Source organism: Pimephales promelas, chromosome 2 (assembly GCF_988280905.1).
Source record: "Pimephales promelas chromosome 2, fPimPro1.hap1.1, whole genome shotgun sequence".
Taxonomy (NCBI): domain Eukaryota; kingdom Metazoa; phylum Chordata; class Actinopteri; order Cypriniformes; family Leuciscidae; genus Pimephales; species Pimephales promelas.
In genome coordinates, this window is record NC_142770.1 from 49,165,958 (window position 1) to 49,187,455 (window position 21,498).

At 39.3% G+C, this 21,498-nt stretch overlaps 1 protein-coding gene, 1 long non-coding RNA gene and 1 pseudogene across 2 annotated transcripts; all 3 read left to right on the forward strand.

The window, feature by feature from the left end:
- The first annotated feature begins 1,248 nt into the window (after positions 1-1,248).
- Positions 1,249-4,656, forward strand: LOC120479414 (uncharacterized). Its single transcript, XR_016146385.1, has 3 exons — positions 1,249-1,727; positions 2,301-2,414; positions 4,462-4,656. It is a non-coding gene; the product is annotated as an uncharacterized LOC120479414 (long non-coding RNA).
- Positions 4,657-5,601: 945 nt separating this feature from the next.
- LOC148997704 (uncharacterized) lies at positions 5,602-11,946 on the forward strand. Its single transcript, XM_089119105.1, has 5 exons — positions 5,602-5,805; positions 11,254-11,464; positions 11,559-11,627; positions 11,713-11,783; positions 11,867-11,946. The coding sequence occupies exons 1-3, from the start codon at positions 5,611-5,613 to the stop codon at positions 11,561-11,563; spliced, it is 411 nt and encodes a 136-aa protein (XP_088975231.1). The 5' UTR covers positions 5,602-5,610; the 3' UTR covers positions 11,564-11,627; positions 11,713-11,783; positions 11,867-11,946.
- A 1,294-nt stretch (positions 11,947-13,240) lies between these two features.
- Positions 13,241-17,678, forward strand: LOC148997705 (uncharacterized; annotated as a pseudogene).
- The last annotated feature ends 3,820 nt before the right edge of the window (positions 17,679-21,498 follow it).

The following is a 21,498-nucleotide window of genomic DNA, read 5'->3' on the forward strand; positions in this document are numbered from 1 at the left end:
GTTTTTATTTTATTTTTTATTTTCTTATTAACACCGCTACTGACACAGACAGATGGAGATAAAGTGGTTTTCAATGTTACAATAAATATTTTAAGCTCTGCTGCACAGATTTGTCAGGACTGAAGATTGTTTATCAGTCGTCATGCCGATTAACGAGGTTGCTGATTGGTTAGAGGACGGTGTCAAATGTCCACCATTTCGTTGAAATGATCACTGCTGAATTTCAACCGCATGGTGAGTGTCTCTAACCTGCTCTCTGATATTTTAGCTTATACACTCATGAATCGTTTTAAAATTGTACTTTAAAGTGCTTTGTGCCATGATATTGTACTGTACATGACTGTGTTGTGCTTTGTTACACGTGTATGACTGTTTAGTTTCTTTTTCGGGCCTAAATTAATCAGTCCAGGCAAGTTATTTAATGCCAAGTTCTCCCAAAGGGCTGTCATTTTTATTGATTGAATTGTCTTTAATGATTTTAGCTGATTCATGTGTGTTTTTTTATCCTTTAAAGATAATGAAACGTTTCAGAGAAAGTAAGTTGACATGTTGGACATGGCAAAATGTTACAAATGGTTTAATAATTGCAGTACAATGAAGTACAACTGCAGTAAAACTGCAGTTTAAAGCAGTATAACTGCAGTACAATGAAGTACAACTGTAGAATTGCAGTATTAACGAAGTATAACTGCAGTATAGATACAATGTGACTGTAGTACATTGAAGTGCAACTGCAGTAAAACCACAGTACAAAAAGTACAACTTCAGAATAGTGAAGTAAAACTGCAGTACAACTGTAGATTTGCAGTATTAACAAAGTATAACTGCAGTATAGATACAATGTGACTGCAGTACAACTGTAGATTTGCCGTATTAACGAAGTATAACTGCAGTATAGATATAATGTGACTGCAGTACAACTGTAGATTTGCCGTATTAACGAAGTATTACTGCAGTATAGATATAATGTGACTGCAGTACAACTGTAGATTTGCAGTATTAACGAAGTATAACTGCAGTATAGATACAATGTGACTGCAGTACATTGAAGTGCAACTGCAGTAAAACAGCAGTACAAAAAGTACAACTTCAGAATAGTGAAGTAAAACTGCAGTACAACTGTAGATTTGCAGTATAATGAAGTAGTTGCAATAACTTCAGTTCAGTGATACACTTTAAAAAGTGATAGACTTTTTTTGATAGAGAAAACTAATCAATTTTTTTTATCTTTTTGTTTTTATTGGGCTCTCAGGCAATGATATCAGTTTTGCCATTAAAAAGTGAAATTACTGAACCTAAATAAAGGAGCAAAAAAAGACAGATGAAGTTTTTGTTTTTTGCATCTGAAGTCTTGGCCTACCAATATTAAACTGTACTGCAGTTCTGCTGTTTTGTGCGAGACATAGCCCATGTGACGAGCTTCCTTCGCGCGCACGCGCCGCGGGCGTTGTCCTGACAACGAGTCTCGAGAGCAGCTGATGCTCATTACTGTCAGTCAGCGTCTTTCCGCGTAGTGTCTGCTCCATAAAATATGGTTTGGTTGATTTCCTCACTGAAATTATCGTTCATATAGGTTCATATTTATGAACTATCACAATTAAAACACGAAGACATGACAGCATTACTCGTGGTGACGACGGTCATTAACAAGTGGAATGGAAGAGAAGCGTTTTCTGGAAGAAAAGAAGTTCATTGCGCGAGGCCTTGTCAAGTCATTCAGCTTAGAGGTGAGTAAATTATAACATATAATGTCCTCATATTTCTCTTTTTTTTATTTTAGATTGGTGTAAAAAAGACTTTACGTATATGTTGTTCAACCCGGTGGGAAAATAAGAGGAAACGCCGCTTCTATTATGTTAGTTTTACCATTCTCCGGTTTAACGTTACACTGTTTAACGTTAGTGTTAACTGCGTCACAGCAGATTGTGTAACTTATGTTTGCCCTTTGCAGCATATTGTCTATCACTTTTAACACATTTTTTTTTAAAAACTAACGTTATCTGTATTGTTTGAAGTGCTATACACGGTGACTTTACTTGTTTAAATTTAATATCAGGAATATTAGAAATATCAGACACGACTAACTTACTGGAAAATACAAGCAAATTATGTTCAGTAGTTTGACATTATGTGTAGAAAAGATTTTTTTTTTTTTTTAAGTAGGCTAACTTACTTTTTTTGTGTGATTGCTATTTCCAGGAAAATGTACTGGTAACAACTAAAAACAGAAGACGATGGCTGGGGTGAAACAAATATGCTCTCACAGACTTTAAAAATTGTGTGTCTCTGCTTTTTTCCAGAAATGCATGTTATTGGGCAAATTGTGTAGACTGTCAATGGAGTGACAGAAAGATTTCATCAAAAATATCTTCAGTTGTGTTCCCCGTGTCTTGCGGGGTTGGAATGACATGAGGGTGAGTAATTTAACTTTTTATCTGGAGTGTTCAAACTCATTATTAATGCTGAACAATAAACCATAAATTAACATAAATAGGATGTAATTCAATAAGATTAAATCTAATATGGATATGTCTAGATATAGAATAACATTTTGCTAAAGAAAACCTCAAAAAGGTTCATTATAGATACAGTAAGATACAGTAAACACCTGTTCACTGGTCATTTTCCACAGCTGTATGCAAAGGCAAGTGGGCTTCTCCTGGGAGACTAAATTAATCACCTAGTTTAGTGCTGTCTACTGTTTTAGAAGAGGAAGTTGCTCAACTGCATTTGTGAGAAAATTGAGCCGAGATCTCTTATATAAAGCCAAGTGTTAGGGACGCACGATGACATCAGCACGACATCGGTATCAGCCGATAAAAGCTTAATGATCATCGGTATCGGCCGATAGTAATATCTCTGCCAATGAGCCTTGCCAATATGTGGTGGATATACTATGCGCACGTGACGACCGTGAACGTAGCATGAGCGCCAGCAACTTAAATGTCCAGCTGTGTGGAGGAAAAGGTGCGCTTCAGTATCGAGTTCTTTTTCAGGCTTGAACAAACCATAACACACACACAATATGTGCCAAAATGTCAGTTTTGTCGAGTGTCCTCATTAGAGCAGTTTTAAAGGTCCCCTGACATTTTTTTTTTATTATTATTTTATAATGTTTCCTGGGTTGCCCTTATGTTAGTATGTTTTTTAGATCAAAAATAGTCATAATTTCATAATTTCAAATGACTCAGAGCCGGTGTTGTGCCTATTTTCCACCCTCCGCCAGCGGAGCGCTGATGAGGGGGCGATCACATTAACACATGTCACCACTCACCACTCTTTTGCCATGTTCAATATTCTCCCCAACACTTTTTAAAACATCTTCGTGGCAAGGATGTACCAATACAAAATAATAAAACATCTCCAGTTAACTTTCAGACCATTCAATTTGTTTGTTTGTCAAATTAGAGTCCATCTAGCTCTGAAATGTGTTGTTTTTTTAAATCAAGTGATCACTTTTTGGCAGGTAAAATACTGCATTATAATGGTTGTATTGGCCCTTTACAGGTATTTTAATAGGTCAAAAGTACTGGGTGAGTAATAATCAGTCAGATTTAACCTCATTAATATAAGCAACACATTTCAGGGCAGAAATAACCTTTCAATCAATAAGTAGAGGCTTCAATCACTGAAGGTTGGTTGTAATAATGGTTGTACTGGGTGAGTGATGTTTATTTGCACGTTATGTCTGCTTGATCCACATAAAAGCAACTGCATTCGTAAAGTGAATGGGCGATACACATGTAACACGCGGCGCGCGCTCCCGCGGCCGGCCATCAATCTTCGGCGGACCATCACTTTTCGGCTACGAGTCATTTGAAATACAATAAATGTACAAATAAATATTACAGATTAAAAAACGATCGGAAATGTCATCCAATTTTCTAATACTATTGTTTGATGACAACAATACATTTGGAAAACAAAATACAGCCATTTCTGATTTTTTCTTTTAAACAAAAAACCAAGTTGCACCCTTTTTTAAATGTCATCTTTCATTCCGAAATAGAATAATGAATGAACGAAAAAGTACACGGGCCGTGCGTGTATTTTTTTATATATATATATTATTATATGGGGGGAAATGTGTATAAATATCGGTATCAGCCAAAATGAGTTTGCAAATATCGGCATATCGAATATCGGCCAAAATCCAATAATTTGCGTCCCTACCAAGTGTCTCACACTGCATTTTCGCTCAAATTGACCTTTTCACTTGCGCATTGCTTGCTTTGTTTATGAGTCGAGTTTTCCTTTAAAAAGCAGATTGAGTTTGTTTGCAAATGCTGGATTTGTTTGTTTAATTATGGCACAATATTAATTCCATTGAATAACTCCTATTTCAAAAAACAGTGGCGTGTTCCTGCATTAACTTGCAGATTCATTTTAAGCATAATATATGCCTGTGGTGAAGAGTAACTGAAAAGATTGTCTCTGATTCTTTTTGTTTGTTTATTACAGACTACTTCCAAAATTGTGTTTCCACATCTGAGATGAAGGCAGTGAAAAGAACGAAGTGGAATAAGAATAAGCTCTTCAAAAAACACAACTTCTCTGAATAATGTGGGGGAAGATGTTTGCATGATTTGTAAATAAACACTTTAAATACATTGTCTAACTCTCAGCCTGTTATTTGAAATAAAATAAAAATAAAAATCACGTTATTTGTTGCATTGCAGTTTGAGACATTCACTGTTTTGTACCTTAATTCATTATTGCAGATTTGTTTACTTATTTGGGATATTCTGGTTGTATTACAATGGTATTGTACAGCATTTTATTTGTATTGCATTTCAGTAGTATTGTACTTTAGTCGAATTATGTATTGCAGTGCTACCGCAGCTATATTGCAGTATTATTGCAGTGTAGTACTACTGCACTTATATTGCAGATCTACCGCAGTTATATTGCAGTATTATTGTAGTACTACTGCAGTTATATTGCAGTATTATTGTAGTACTACTGCAGTTATATTGCAGTACTACTGCAGTTATATTGCAATATTATTGTAGTACTACTGCAGTTATATTGCAGTATTATTGTAGTACTACTGCAGTTATATTGCAGTATTATTGCAGTACTACTGCAGTTATATTGCAGTATTATTGTAGTACTACTGCAGTTATATTGCAGTATTACCGCAGTTATATTGCAATATTATTGGAGTACTACTGCAGTTATGTTGCAATATTATTGGAGTACTTCTGCAGTTATATTGCAGTATTACTGCAGTTATATTGCAATATTATTGGAGTACTACCACAGTTATATTGCAATATTATTGTAGTACTACTGCAGTTATATTGCAGTATTACCACAGTTATATTGCAGTATTATTGTAATACTACCGCAGTTATATTGCAGTATTATTGTAATACTACCGCAGTTATGTTGCAGTTCTACTGCAGTTGTACTCCAACTACTGTATACTGCAATAATGCAGTTTTTTCGTGTCCAAAAAACTGCATTTTCTACATGCAGTATTACTTCTAAAAAAACTGCAGTAATTTTTTGTAAGGGGTTACACATCAGTTTTGTGTCATAAGCTGTGTGAGTGTGTGTGTGTTTTGACTTTTTGGTACATTTTTTCTCACAGCTGTACAATGCCCCATGTGCCCAGCTCAGGTGGCGTATATCAGCGAGCACCTGAGGGACGTCCACACCATGCTCAACCTCGAGCAGAGGGGCATAGTCATTAAATATGCCCGCCGCAGAGTAAAGCTAATGGACTTGGCTTGTTTGCTCTGCGGCAAGGTCGTCAGATACCCGGAGAAACATCTCCTCAAGGGTCACCGGGATCTGACGGTAAGTCGTCGTTAAAACTGGCCCCGTGTTTTAAATCGGTGTGTGCAGGGTTTATGCAGGAATCATAGAGACAAATTTACTGTAATCTTTTTTACTACCTCCACAATATTTTTTACTACCAACATGACATGTATTCTTACAATGTTCTCAATATAATTCATAATCCCACGTTTATAATGAACAATGCGCTTGCGCTATGGTTATTGTGTTATTCAAACTGTGTACGCAGAGGGGCGCGGTGACCAAGGTAAAATGAGTGTTTTCTTAAAATACTAATGAAAATGTTTAATAAAAGTAAAAGTATATTACAAAGTTTTCATTTAGACCCTAAATGAAAGATTCATATTAACTTGTACAAAAATGGCATTATATGACCCCTTTAACCCTAGACCTAGTTATCCTAACCATTACGTTAGCCCTTAGCCCTAATAAGGTGAATAATAACTTTGGCACTTAACAAAAAATGGACACTCATAAACATTAATAAAGATTAATAATAAAGTGTGTCACATCACACACACTTACTCACAAACACACGTTCTCACACACGCAGACTTAAGCAGTGAAATTACTATCCCAATACAGCAATTTATTTCATCGCATCTCTAAATGTGCTTTATATATGGCACTGGTTTGCTCCCCCATTTTCAATTATGGATCCTCTATACCACTTTTTGCAGCTCGCCGATATCGATACTGTAACCGATCCCTGAATTGTCACTGCATTTGTAATTTTTAAATGTATTAGTAGATAAACCAAAAGCTGTATCATATTAGTTGGCTTAATTTGTACATTAAATATATATTTCCTTCAGATATTTTCATTCTTAATTAATCCTGCTAAAAAGGCATGCTTCTGTTTCTGTCACTGTTCATTCTATTGCTCTATCATATATGATCTATCATTTATTAGCACAGCACATGTTTAGAGCCGCTCCAGAAGAGTCAGTGCTGAGGAGGATTGGGTCAGTGGTAATGTTTAGACTCCAGTGAAATATCAATTATTTAATCCAATTTTGATACTACAACAAAAACTACCAGCCCAATTGATATGAATTTAAAACATTATTAAAAGTAAGCAGTCAGTAACAAAATAAGAACAAATAATCGAATTACAAAGCAGACAAATAAATACAATAGAACAAATAAAAGCTACAAATGAAATAGTGTTTTTAGAGTTTTTTTGGGGGGAGATTGGTACATACATTTGAATAAAGTAATCAAATGAGAAAAAATTGCATATTCATTATTGTATAAATTAAATATAGATAGATATTTTTGTACATTTGAAAAGGGTAGACTCTTTTGTCAAGAGCAGAGAGTAATTTATTTGTCCTTTACAATTTGTATTTGGTTAACATGAAAACACAGTAGCAGGTTTATTAAAGTGCTGCTTCTTTAAAGGACAACCCCGGCGCAAAATAAACCTTTGATCTAATTACACATTGTTACCTATTCAACCGTTATCTGAGATTTGTTTTCATGATTGCTGAATGTAAATAGTTTTATCTCTAAAAACAGTTTAGCCTATAACGCTAGTATAATGCTAGTATATAGGGCATAGAGTAATGACAAATAAAAATCGCTTGTTATTACCACTAACAAGGCTCAAAATAGCCCCACACTAACACGGTGGCATAATAAGGGTCCCTACATTCAAACCGAAGCATTGAGAACTTTGTCAGTGTCCAAACAGTTTAATAAGAAGATATTTTATTAGGGGTGTCCATGGTTAACCGGTTAACCGATTAACCGTTTAAAATTGGATAACCGAGTGAAACCTTTTTGCTCAGTTAAGTGGCGTCAATACATATTTGCACAAAACTTTTGCGTTTTTTTTTTCTGATTGTCGATAAAAAAAATATTGTGAAATGACAGCGTTTCTATTAACGGTGTCATGCGACTAAAACCTTTTTTTTTCCTTTCGCGATAAGCCATTCCAAAAATAATGGCAACGGACGTTGGTAGTCTATCACAGCCACCGCACTAAACATTATTATTTATAAAAGGAGACGTGTGTCATCCAAGCATTAATGGCAGGGACAGTCACAGAGTTTCTGTGTGTTTCTCCCTCATTTCTGCTCCGCGGTCTTGATTGTGGCATTTCTTTGAGGTTTTGTCTAGTAGGCTATTCCTTGTATCCTTTATGAATTTTAAAAAAGAACTCTGCCTCGTATATGTCCAAACGGTCAGTGTACTGTTGTGTTCATTCGTTTCCCCTTATTTAATCCGTAGGCCTAATTGCAAAACGAAAAATGAACGGTTGTTGTATTTTGTAAAACGCAGAGTTTAACACCAAAATGTTCATTTGAATTGTAGGACTACGTCAAATGCTGCGCAAAAATATAGGCTATAGGCTATATATCGACGAATTTTCAGATATTTGTTTGATTTTTTTTTCCCCTTTAAACATTTAAAATATTTGACAAATGAATATGGAAAAAAAAAAAAGATTTTACTGGTTTTCTGAGGCCAAATTAGAACCTGGAAATGATATTTCCCCCGCAGTGCTGAATAAGAAGAGCCGTAACCACAGCCTACAGAAAGTGGATTTAGATGATTTATAAGATATAATAAATGTGTCTGATAATAAAATAATATAACATAACGAGGCATTAATTGGTTATTAATAAACTATTGTTTTCTAAATCAGTTTCTGCTAAAAACAAATCTCCATCCCCGGATGCACCTTTAGAGATAAATACATAATTAGCTGACTACATAATTACATAGTCAGAAGATATTGGCTTTCGATTCGAATTTGTTCGTTTTAAATTGGACATTTAAATGTCCAATTTAAAACGAACAAATTCAAATTCGAATGCGGCTGTTTCAGTTCTCGCGCTTCAGTTCACGGAGATCATGAAGCGCGCCTGCTTGTTAAAGCACAACGTTTTCTAGTTATTGTGAGTTTACGCAAATAAATGTATTTGCGAATAATGTATTATTATTTTCTGTATGACCAGAAATGAAAGAGTATTTTAAGTTGTTTCCACTGAAAGAACTGCAATGAAACTGCAAGTGTTCACATGGGCGTGACAGGGTGTCTCGCAGCCTCCACACTAAGCACACACACTGGATATGCATCAAAATATTGTGTTTATTTGTGCTTTGTTCCTTTTTTGGATAAAAGCGTCTTCTACATATGCAGCCTAATAAAATGTTACAATAATGATGATTATTATTATTATTTGCGGATACGGAGTTTTTGCGAAATGGACGTGTTGCTAATGTGCGTATTTTCAATTGGCAATTTCAGTTTGAAGGGTGATGGAAACGCGCCTACTTTAACTGCTCTGAACTTACCACTGCGTTTTATTCCTATAAATTAATTTTGTTTCAAATGGGGTCCAACCAGTCATTAAAGGTGTTAAAAATTAACTCTGTATCTCGAGATTGCGGCGCACACATGGTTAACCAAGTATTAACCGATAAGGGCCTCGGTTAACGGTTAATGAAAAACTTGAAAACGTGCAGCCCTATATTTTATACACACAGTCAACTTTGCGAATACAGGAAGAAGCCATCTTTGAAAAATAGTGTAGTGAAGTTTTTATTCTTCCACGCAACAGACCAGGAGACTCTTGAGGTATCTTTCACGCAGAAGTTCTTTATTGCGTCGCTGTAGTCATCTCAAGGATAGTCTAACTTAAAAGAACCTTACATTCTTATTTATACATTTCAAAGAGGGTGGGATTACCTAAAGGTGGAGAAACTAAAACAAAGCAAATGGAAATGCATGTGACCCTAGAACTCCAACTTCCAAGGCAAATGGTGTCAGACATTAACATACAGTAGCAGCGGTTCTAACATCAAACAGGCATTTTCACACGGTGAGACGAGAAACAGGAAAAGCATGGCTTTCCCGTGTGGTCAAAGGACAGTCAGGAGGGTCACACTGGGAATTTCTACTTTTTTCAGACTTTCTCCATTTAAAACATCAAATTAAACATATTAATAAAATTTGTAATCTCACAATAGTCTCTACCAGTTGATCTACGAACGCCGATCCAAGTGCGCTGAACCGTGCAGAATCTCATATGGTCCGTTGTTTCCGGAAGAAACACAAACACGAACCGTTTTCTTCTCTTCAATATGTACATGTAGTCTACTGTTCGCGCTCACCTTATCACCTTATTCACATCTCACCAGCACACATGGATTGGCGTTCGTAGATCGACTGGTAGAGACTATTTTTCAAAGATGGCTTCTTCCTGTATTTGCGAAGTTGACTGTATGTATAAAATATCTTCTTATACAAGAAGATATTTCTTCTTAAACTGTTTGGACACTGTTTGGACAAACTGTTTGAACACTGACAAAGTTCTCAATGCTTCGGTTTGAATGTAGAGACCCTTATTATGCTGTCGTGTTTGTGTGGGGCCATTTTGAGCCTTGTTAGTGGTAATAACAAGCGATTTTTATTTGTCATTACTCTATGCCCTATATACTAGCGTTATAGGCTAAACTGTTTTTAGAGATAAAACTATTTACATTCGGCAATCATGAAAACAAATCTCAGATGACGGTTGACTAGGTAACAATGTGTAATTAGACCAAAGGTTCATTTTGCACCGGAGTTGTCCTTTAAGACCGAACGCACGGCCCCATTTGAACATGGCTAACTTACGTTCACTTGAGATATAACTGACTTTTGTTTACTAGGATACTCGCCAAGACGACCGTTTTTACATAATTTTGTGTGAATTTGTCCGTACAAGCGCAAGACAATTTTCAGCAACGTTATTCACGCACTGAAGCGCTGGTTTGCGCGGGCGCGCGCTTTGGATGTTTGTGTTCATGGAACTTCTTGACCTGCACACGTCCAGTAATAATGTAGGGAACATTATTCTTGTTATACATAAATCAGGTAACAGGTCATGTTACTTACATATTATACGACTTAGTTTTCATCCAAATAACGTGTGCTGAGTGAACGATCAGGAGCATTCAACAGAAGTGCGCGCGCGATCTCTCTCTCTCTCTCATCAGTTAACGTTAATAATAAGCTAGATGATTCGTTTTAATCTTCTTTGCCATTGACATCCGACTGAACTACAAACATTCCACTGATGTCTGTTTGAAGGGATGTGCTCGACCAGCTCGCGCGTCTGTGCTGCTGCTGCGTGCTCAATCCACTGCGCGTTCCAGTGCTCGCGCACCACAGCTAAGTTATGTGTTACTATATTGCGTTTAATATTCCACTAATAAGACACATTTACTTCATAGACAGCCTTATTTTTTTTGTAAAAAAATGGAAACTCATATATTAAGGTGGTGATGAAATATTTACTACCAAGTCAAATTGCGTTTCTTACCTTTTACTACCTTTCAAGGGCCGTAATTTTGGTAGATTCTTTTTGCTACCGCGCGGAAACCCTGGTGTGATACAGCCTTGTATTTGTTGTTGGTTTAACGAATGCCATCGTTTGTTTTTCTACGTTTCAGACCCGCTCGAGGTTGAGGGCGGTGAGGGCGTTGGAGAAGTCGGTGACCGTGGGGAATCTTCGAGCGCTGCGGGCTAGCAACCCAGCCGTCCCCATGGTCCCCGACTTCTCCCAGGCCGATGCCTCCCGGGACGAAGCCCGGGCCCCGGAGCCGGCACTGCCTCAGGTCTCGCCATCTGAGTCTGGGCACGAGGACATCGAGGACATCGTTGGTATGAATTCCTCTATCGTCACAATCCTGATATCAGTGATCATTGATGATTATTATTGATTGTTAACAAATAAAACCGACGGTTCCTCTTTTAGATTAGCTCTTTTCCGGGTTTGATACGGTGCCAGCGCTGTGGATCCCCGACAACCTGGAGGCCACCATAGGTGTGAATCCCCCGTGTCATCACAATTCTAATAGTGCTGCACATAATACACGAGTGGTCCACTAAATTGATGCTTTGTTTTTCAGAAGAAAACCCTCCGCAGCGGGCCGAGCTGATCACGGTCCGGGGCCACAGCGCTGGCAGAGAAGTGGGACGGGTAAGAGTCCGTTTGTCATCACAATTCATAATGTTGCTGTGGTTACGATAAGCGTTCCACTAATACAATGTTTTGTTTTTCAGAAGATCTCCTCCCCAGTTTTTTTTAGCAGATTTTGATTATTTTTGACATTTTTTTTAAATAAAGTTTTATTGTTCTTGCCTTTCGGTGTGTGTGTCCATTCTGTTCTTGTCTTTAATGGGTTAACAAATTGTCATCTGTGCTTTGTAATGAGCACTTGCTTTCACACAACTTGAGAACAGTGAGTGGGTCTGATTTCTGATGAAAATGACAAAGGAGCAGCAACATATTTTTTTATGAAGCTCCACTGGCTTCTGGGGACACCAAAATTGTATCTCGTTTAGAACGGGTTTGAGACCTTTCCGGGGAGACCACCGACAACCTCGTGGGCCCCCAGGGGCAAGAGTGAACCACGAACTGCCTATTCGTCCCCCTGACCGCCTATGTGACCACGAACGGCCTACGCGTCCACCGCCAATCTAAGTGACAGCGCGGGGCCCCGACCAGTGACCATGAACTGCCTATTCGTCCCCCTGACGGCCTATGAGACCACGTCCCGTCAAATAAGTTACAGGTGGAATGATGTTTTATGTTTTGGAGTCATGACTGACAAAAGTGAATAAAAATGATTTAATATCGATGTTACGTCAATGTTACGTCAATCCCTGGCCCCCCCTGAGCGATTTGCATCCTTCAGAACCCCGAAATTCCACTGTCCACGAACAGTCTAAATTTTTGAATGATAACATGACGTTAGCTACATGCTAATCATGCTAGGTTCTTGCTAAAACATGCTAACATGATGCTAGCAACATACTAATCATGTTAGCATGATGCTAACAATATGCTAATCATGCTAGCTTCTTGCTAAAAACATGCTAGCATGATGTTAGCTATGTGCTAATTGTGCTAGCATGATGCTAGCAATATGCGAATTGTGCTAGCATGATCTTAGCAACATGCTAATCATGCTAGCTTCTTGCTAAAAACATGTTAGCATGATGTTAGCTACATGCTAATTGTGCTAACATGATGTTAGCAACATGCTAATCATGCTAGCTTCTTGTTAAAAACATGCTAGCATGATGCTAGCAACATGATAATTGTGCTAGCATGATGCTAGCAACATTTTAATTGTGTTAGCATGATGTTAGCAACATGCTAATTGTGTTAACATGATGCTAGCAACATGTTAATTGTGCAAACATGATGCTAGCAACATGCTAACCAAGACAGCACGATGCTAGCAACATGCTAATCATTCTAGCTTCTTGTTAAAAACATGCTAGCATGATGCTAGCAACATGTTAATTGTGTTAACATGATGCTAGCAACATGCTAATCATGCTAGCTTCTTGCTAAAAACTTGCTAATCATGGTAGCTTCTTGCTAAAAACATGCTAATCGCAACCTTGCAACCTGCCAATCGTGCTAGCATGATGTTAGTCACATGTTAATCATGCTAGCTATATCCTAATCATGCTAGCTTATTTTAAGCTCATTTGTATTATTATTACTGTTATAATAATAATTGTACATGCAGCTGCCACACAAATCTAATTCGCTAGTTGCACCACAACGGAAATTGAATTTCCGGTTTGTCAGTGGTAGGCTGGAACACTTCCGGTCACTGCTTCTGTCTGGCACTCGCTTACTTAACCGACTGTTCAGCGTAGTGTAAAAGAAAAACACGAGTCTTTTCGTTATTAAAACAGGTGTTGTACCGTATTCTGACTCGCGGACAAATCGCACGCCCCTTCGCGTGCGCGCCCCTCTCACCTAATACGCGCTGAAGCGAGTTTGAATGCACTTGATTTGCCATATGCGTTTATCGATTGATTTTTTTTCTCACAGCAAGCACCCACATCCTGCATGAAAGCTTTGTCTACACTTACAAAAACTAGTGTGGATAAAAAATGCAAACAAACAAAAATGCATGGGAGATTCAGACTATAAACTTCCACGGGTGAAGCTACCATAATAAAGCTACCAGCTGTCAAAACATTACTGTTGACACCAAAAACGGTTATTTGGTTTTTCTATTTGAAACTAAAACAGAAAAACTGTATTTTCGTTTCATAATTACAAACGAATTAAGGATTATCCAGAGACCGTTGACTCGTCAGTGTCTGACTCTGATCTGTGCTGTCTGCTGGACCGTGCCGTGTGTGATATACAAAATGATTAGTTCATCTCTCGAGTCTGGAGTTCGGGATCGGCCAGGTCTGAGTCTTTCGTTCTTCCTGTCAGTCCCATCGAGACTATGCTGAGTCCTGAAACTGCAGCCTCGGTTGTGTTATCTCTACGGCTCTGGGAAACGGTTGAGGAGCCGACCAATCAAAAGTTCTCATTACCTCTTCTCAGCTTGTCCTTCCATTTCAGCAAATTCCAATTCAGATCTTCTCAGCAGATCAGCACAGTAGAATCATTTGAAGAATAGTGGTTTCTCTTGCAGAATGGGTCCCAGATAAACCTCCTGAGTGTCTCAAACCAGCCAATCAGATCGCAGTATTATACAATGGGTGTCAATAGGCCATTACAACATGGCAGCTGAAACTTTTTCTGCTTATTTCTCAAAAAATCTCATAAGTTTTAAAATACTTAGAACTGAGAAAATGTGACCAAATATTTGTAAACTGAACATAAAGAGCTTCATTTTGATAGGAAACACATTAAAAAAACCTTGAGATTTGAAAAGAAAAAGAGCAGCATCCCAGAAGAGGAAGATCTCATTGAGCAATCACGGGCCTCGGGAGGTGGAGAAGATGCGGGAGTACTTCAATGTGCTCAGCCAGACCCAACTCTCCAAGCAGACGGTGCTCAACTATTGGAAGAGTCTCAAGAGGTCAGTACTGTGAGACGGAACAAACACATCTGTAACTGTCAACTGATGATTATCGGATATGGCTGTATCAAACATTTCTTTCTCTCTCTTTAAGGTTCATGAAGTACACCATCACATCCACCAGCCTTCAAATCACGGACAAAACCCTGCACAGGGATTGTAGAGACTTCATGGATCCTCTGGACGGCATCCGGGCTGGAATGTCAAAAAAAGTCAACAAGGAGTTGACACAAAAAAGGTATTTAAAAAATCACTTCTTTTTCATCTATTACACGGGAAACGCAGGTGCGCTCAACAGTCCTGTTTTATTTCTCAGGTACCTCAGTTACGGCAAACAGAAGCAGCCGGGAGACTGTGTGGAGATCCTCAATGTGGCTCTCGGGGATTTCCTGGCCGTGATGGGAAAACTCCAGGGTCCAGATGCCATATCCGGGGAGGAGCTTGACAAGGACGAACGCCTGCTGGTCCTCTACTACTTGGAGGCGGTCGTCATGCTCAAACACCTTCAGCGGCCCGGCGTTGTCAGCAACATGACCGTAAGTGTATTTTAATAACCTTTTTAATTCACGTGTAGCTTTTGATTATTAGTGAGACCTGTCATTGAGTGTGTACGCCTGTGTGTTTGCAGGTCGAGGAATGGCAGGGGAGAAAACGCACAGAGAACGGCTCTTCTGTGGCGGTGAAAGAGCACAAAATGGCCGCATCGCAAGTCGCCGAAGTTCCTCTGACCCCTGAACAGGAACTTGTACGTTTGTATTCAAAATTACATTATAACTGAGTGTGTGTGTGTGTGTTTTTTTTTAATGTATTTATTTCTATTTCCCAGTAGTTTAACCTCTACTTTGACAAGATTCGGCCGGTGATGCTCCGGGGTCCGAAGTCAGGGGACGACCCGACGGCAGAGGAACATTTTTTTGTTTCTAGCTCCGGGAGGCCAGTCCACAACTCCTGCAACGACCTTAAAAGACTCCATGCGAAGTAAGTGCCAATTATGCATATCTGTGTACTTTTTTAACTCAGTCTAAAGTTCACAATTGTGCACATTGTCTGCTTGTTATTTTGCAATCTAACGTTGTCCTGTGTTCTAGATACAAACTTGAACCAGTGACAAGCGGTGATGCCAGGATGGCCTTCGAGACGGCGGCCAAGAACCTGCCGGAGGTGGAGATGAATGCGGTGGCTCGGCTGTTGGGACACACTCCGGAAACAGCCAAGAGGCATTATCGAATGAGAACCCCGGCAGACGCCTACCTGGCTCGGCGATTGGTCGAACAGATTGCTGGAAAAACACGGTAAGCAAAATGAAATCTAATGAACGAGATGATTATTGTTTGTAATTCAAAGCAGTCATTCATTGGCAATTTCTTTATTGTTTATTCATTGATCTTTTAGACATGGGTCTGGTGTGTCCACAAGCCGAGAGCAGAGGCTGGATGAACGGACAGCGTTTGAGTTGCTGGTCCAGTCTTGCCCCGTCACTCTCGACGACCTAAGAGGGCACGCAGACACCAGCTCTGTGGCGAGCACGAGCGGCACTGCTATGACCGCTGGCGCAGCGAGCAGCTCAAGCTGCGGCAACAGCGTGTCCTTGGTAAGCATCGTATATACATATTTTGTAACAATAATGTGTAAGATTTGGAACAATTAGTGCAATATGATAGAACATGTCGCCACAATGGCTAATGCTTCTCATGATTTGTCTTTATAGAACATTTTGGTCGGCATCCGCCATCTGAGCCACAGATCATCGCATGGATGGACAAGCAGGGCTGGACTTCAAACATTCCTCAGGCCTCCCTTATACTGAAACAGTGGGAGACATCTGAGCAGTGAGGAATTCACCCTCAGAATTTCTCCATTTGTGAAGGATTTTACTTTAATATCCCAATACTTTGAGCTTGCCAATGAAGTATTGATGCCTTATGACCCAATATTGGGAGCTTGCGTATGAAATGTCAATGTTTTATGACAGTCAGAACATTGATATTCATGTAAATGGAGCCTCAATCGTGTCATCTCATTGGGAGCTTGCGTATGAAATATCAATGTTTTATGACAGTCACAACATTGATATTCATGTAAATGGAGCCTCAATCGTGTCATCTCATCGATACTTCATGTAAACGGAGCCTCAGTGTGGATATGCCATCTTGATTATTTTTAACTATATTTTTTCCATATCTCTGAAATGCACTACTGTGAAAAGCACTATTCAAATCCTTTTTTTTCTATGCTATATATATTTCTTTACTCATGACATTGTGAATAAAAGTGATTTTAGATTTTTCTGAAATTGTTTCATTTCATTCTTTCTTTCATTAGTAGACCGCCAAACCTCCATCCTCCCCACCACCACCCAGATGGTCCCTTCCTATACCTCCCAGGGGGTCGGCTGCGCCCCTGCCTTCGTCTTCAGGCAGGAAATGCAGAGTCCGGCCCTCGGATTGCGAGCTATGGACGGGGCCTACGCCAAAGAACTTTATTGCTTGCTGGGCTATCAATAAATGTATTTATTGTTACAGTATTTATTCTCCCAAGTCTTTCTAGTAGAACTACGACATTTTCAATGTTTTCCAGGATGAAGAGTGGGTAGGACCGAGCTGGGACACAGGGTTGTGCTGGGTGTATGAGGGGATAGAGCCTCAAGTATGTGTACAGCTCTGAGCAAAGAGGAGGAAGCTGTAAGTTTTAATTTGATGCAAACAGTAGATTTCTTAACACCATTCTTTTACATTTAATAACTTGTTTGTCTTTTTTGTAGTTCTTGGAGCTTTACTTTGTAAAGATCAGGCCTGAGAAGCTGCAGCCTCAGAAAGAAGCCAACAGTTTCATTGTGAACTGCATTGCCGTCAGCGGAAACAGAGTTTCACAGGACATGAAACGCCTCCATGAATTGTAAGTACATACACAGACTCATGTGCATGTGTGTTAATGTTGTTGTTTTTTAACGATTTTTGTCATTCGGTGTGTGTCCGAGCAGACCTGGACGGGGCTGGCCATACATGGTTTTGGCGCACCGGAAGGCCTAGGTAAGAAAACATTTTTCATTTTTCTTGTCAGGGCCGAAAAAAACACATTAATTTAAAATGTACATTTCAACAGCAACAAACTACGTGTAATTAGGGCTGCAACGATTCGTCGACGTTGTCGACAAAAATCGATAATAGAAATAGTTGACAATGAATTTCATTGTCGAATTGTCGTCAGACATGTTTTTTTTTTTGACCGAGCACATGCGCATTCGCTTCTCTGCTGAGCGATAACATACAGAAATGGCAGTGTCCAATGCAGCAGCTGCACATACCAAAACACCTAAAGATTAGCTGTATCATGCAAAGCACTCCTTGCTATCACGGCAGCACCTCGGTGATGCACGAACATTTAAAGAGAAAGCACGTCGGACAGTTGAATAAAACGGAGTTTGACTCGCCTCGGTAAGATTTACCGTATTTTCCGCACTATAAGGCAAACTTAAAAGCCTTCAATCTCCTCAAAAAACGACAGTGTGCCTTATAATCCGGATCTTCTTATATATGGACCAATTAGTGAACAACGCCCCGCGTTATTAAATTCGCCGCGAACTCGCGCTCGTGTCCATCTTATGCCTGCTTTGTCACATGGCCAGTTCAACCTCGTATAAATCAGGTTATGTGTGTCTCCCGCTCACAAGCGCTCACTCTTAAAGTCCCCGTGAACCGGAAGTTGCAAACGATTTTTCTCCAGTGCTGTGACGTATTTCCAAGTGAAACGGAATATTGAACAGAGGGCAGGGTTTTACTCTAGCGCTCCTCCTCTCCATCTCTCGCTCATAGCAAACTAACGGTTTGAGGGGAGCGGTTAAGCGTTTCCCCACCCAAACTGTGAAACCTACGTCATCAGAAAAAGAAACCGTTCCAGACTGGAAGTAACTTTTCAGATTTTGATTAAAGATTACTATGGTAAAACATTTTTTTAAAGGGTTAGTTCACCCAAAAATGAAAATTCTGTCAGTATTTACTCACCCTCATGTTGTTCCAACCCCGTAAGACCTTCGTTCATCTTCGGAAAACGAATTAAGATATTTAAGATATTAAAATCGCTCCTGCATACAGTCCATAGGCTTCTTGAGGGACTGGCTCTTGCCGTCCCCGAAAAGTCATAAAAGACATCGTTAAAATAGTCCAAGTGACTACAGGGGCTCAATCTTAAGTTTATCAAACGACGAGAACACTTTTGTGCGCAAAAAAACAACAAAAATAACGACTTTATTTCAACTATTCGTTTATTTCTCCCTCTGCGCGAGTCAGGTTACTAGTTTAATAGCGTAAGCTTCTGTTATTGTACGTCACACGCATCACACACACATGACCAGCGTCGACCAATAGTGAGCCTACGTGTGACGTAGCTCTACGCAATCACACTACGTTAACGGACTATAGGCTTATGGAGAAGGAAGTGAATAGTTGAAATAAAGTCGTTATTTTTGTTGTTTTTTTGCGCACAAAAGTGTTCTCGTCGTTTGATAAACTTAAGATTGAGCCCCTGTAGTCACTTGGACTATTTTAACGATGTCTTCAATTACTTTTCGAGGACAGCAAGAGCCAGTCCCTCAAGAAGCCTATGGACTGTATGCAGGAGCGATCTTAATATCTTAAATATCTTAATTTGTGTTCCGAAGATGAACGAAGGTCTTACGGGGTTGGAACAACATGAGGGTGAGTAAATACTGACAGAATTTTCATTTTTGGGTGAACTAACCCTTTAATATATATTCACTTGCACGTATTAATTGTTCACCACAAGACTAGTAATATGCGCTAACAAAGTAAATAGGTTAAATTTTGATTTCACGGGGACTTTAACAGACACACTGTCCCCGGCGCTACTCGCGCATCACAGAACGTTCATAAAGCGCTCCCGTTCACAGTAACCGGGTCGTCTCACTCTCATTCATAACAGCCAGCTGTTGCTGACGAGCCGCCGCAATATATGAGTCAGACTGCGAAAGTTACGTGCACGCCCCAGCGCGCTCACACTAATAAACGCCTCACCAGCTCCGGCGCCGCGCACTACATTCCCTTTAGCACATCTAGTTGATGCATAACGCAAAGTCGCAAACCCAGTCAAACGTGTGACTGCAGAAAGTGCCTCATAATCCGGTGCGCCCTATATATGAAAAATGTTCTAGGTCATTCATTGAAGGTGCGCCTTAAAGTGCGGAAAATACGGCAAATAACATGGAAGCCAATACGTTTTGTTTTGGATCACGAGTAGTAAAGTTATTTAGCTACAGATTGACCACTGAATGTATCTCACAAAATGCACTTAATATTTTTGTTTACTGTTATATTGCTGCTAATGTGCCTGCCCCTGGTTTACAGGAAGAAAATATTTACTTGATTTTAATTTATTTTTTCTTGTAAAACAAATGTGCCTGGCCTTTATAAAAATGATAGAGTTTCTCTATTTATATATTTATTTATGTCTATAGTGACCAAGCACTCTGCCTAATTGGTTTTAGACAGGGCATTTTCACGGCCGCATTAACCATAGGGCAAGGCGGGGCTGAAGCCCCGGGGCCCGAGCAAGGAGGGGGCCCGTGATTGGCTGGCTGTGGACAGATAATGCAAGCCATCTGATTACTAAAGCCTTACTACGCAACGCCCCCCACAAATTAGCCTTGTTATTTAGTGGCACTTTGCCTTATATTCCATGCATTATCATGGAATTCGCAAAGACCCGCCTTTTTTAGTTACTGTGCGACAAGCGACGAGCCAGGCAGCTCTCACGAGTCACTGTCAGACACATCATGATCTCATGCACTCACGCAGTGAAAAATACATCGCGGGCCAAAGACTAACGTTTCACCGAGTGATTACGAGAGAGGGTTCAGAGCAGCTTACTGATGATATGAAACAAAGTCTCAACTTTCAAATATTGTCATTTCAGTAATTTAAACAATACCGTTTTCAAGTTCAAGTCCACCGACGTTAATCTACTTACAGGGTTTCTGCAGGTATCTTCAAATGAAATTTAATGCCTTTTTAATGCCATTAAAAAAAAATAATGCCATACACGACCCATGACTAACCACGGATATTTATATATATATATATATATTAGGGCTGGGTAATAAATATCGACCCCTTTCCTGCGGTGTACTTTTTTTTTTAGAATTGTGGCCGATTTGTAGATTGTACACACAAAAATTCTCAAAGTTTTTGTGTTTTTGTCAATTTCTCATTCATTTCCTATGGTCGGTCATTTTTGACAGAAGTGCACAAGTGTGACTATTTTTTTTTACGACCACTTAGCCTGCTCGGATCATGACCTCAATTTTTTTGTGTGTTCACATACCCAATGCCATGAAAGTCACCAAGATTCGTAACATTGCGATGAAGCTGCGATTTTTAAAAATTCAAAACAGAAGATTTTTCGGTCAGAGATGACCGAAGAGCACCTGAGGGTTAAGTGAGAAATAATTTCAGTGCTCTGGTCAACCTCTGTAGAGTGAAAACTGGTGAATGCAGTTTACAGCTTTCATAGAAAGAGAATGAAGTGAGCGTGTGTGAGTCCTGTGTGCGGACAAAATAGCTCAATACGAGAGGCAACGAGAAAATCACATCGTAATGTTTTAAAGAAGAGTGGTTTGATTGGAAATAACTGTTGATGGGCATATTTTATTATATTATAACCCTAAATAAAGCATCTCACAAAGGTATTGTTTATACATTAGGCCTATATTTTATTATATTATAACCCTAAATAAAGCATCTCACAAGGGTGTTGTTTAGGTTACATTAGGCCTATATTTTATTATATTATAAGGCTAAATAAAGAATCTCACAAGGGTGTTGTTTAGGGCTCATT

Excerpts from the sequence above, each read along its gene's own strand:
- LOC148997704 (XM_089119105.1), top strand. The coding sequence starts at position 5,611 with ATGTGCCCAGCTCAGGTGGCGTATATCAGCGAGCACCTGAGGGACGTC. Across the intron at positions 5,806-11,253 it reads AGGGTCACCGGGATCTGACG|ACCCGCTCGAGGTTGAGGGC; the intron begins GTAAGTCGTCGT and ends TCTACGTTTCAG.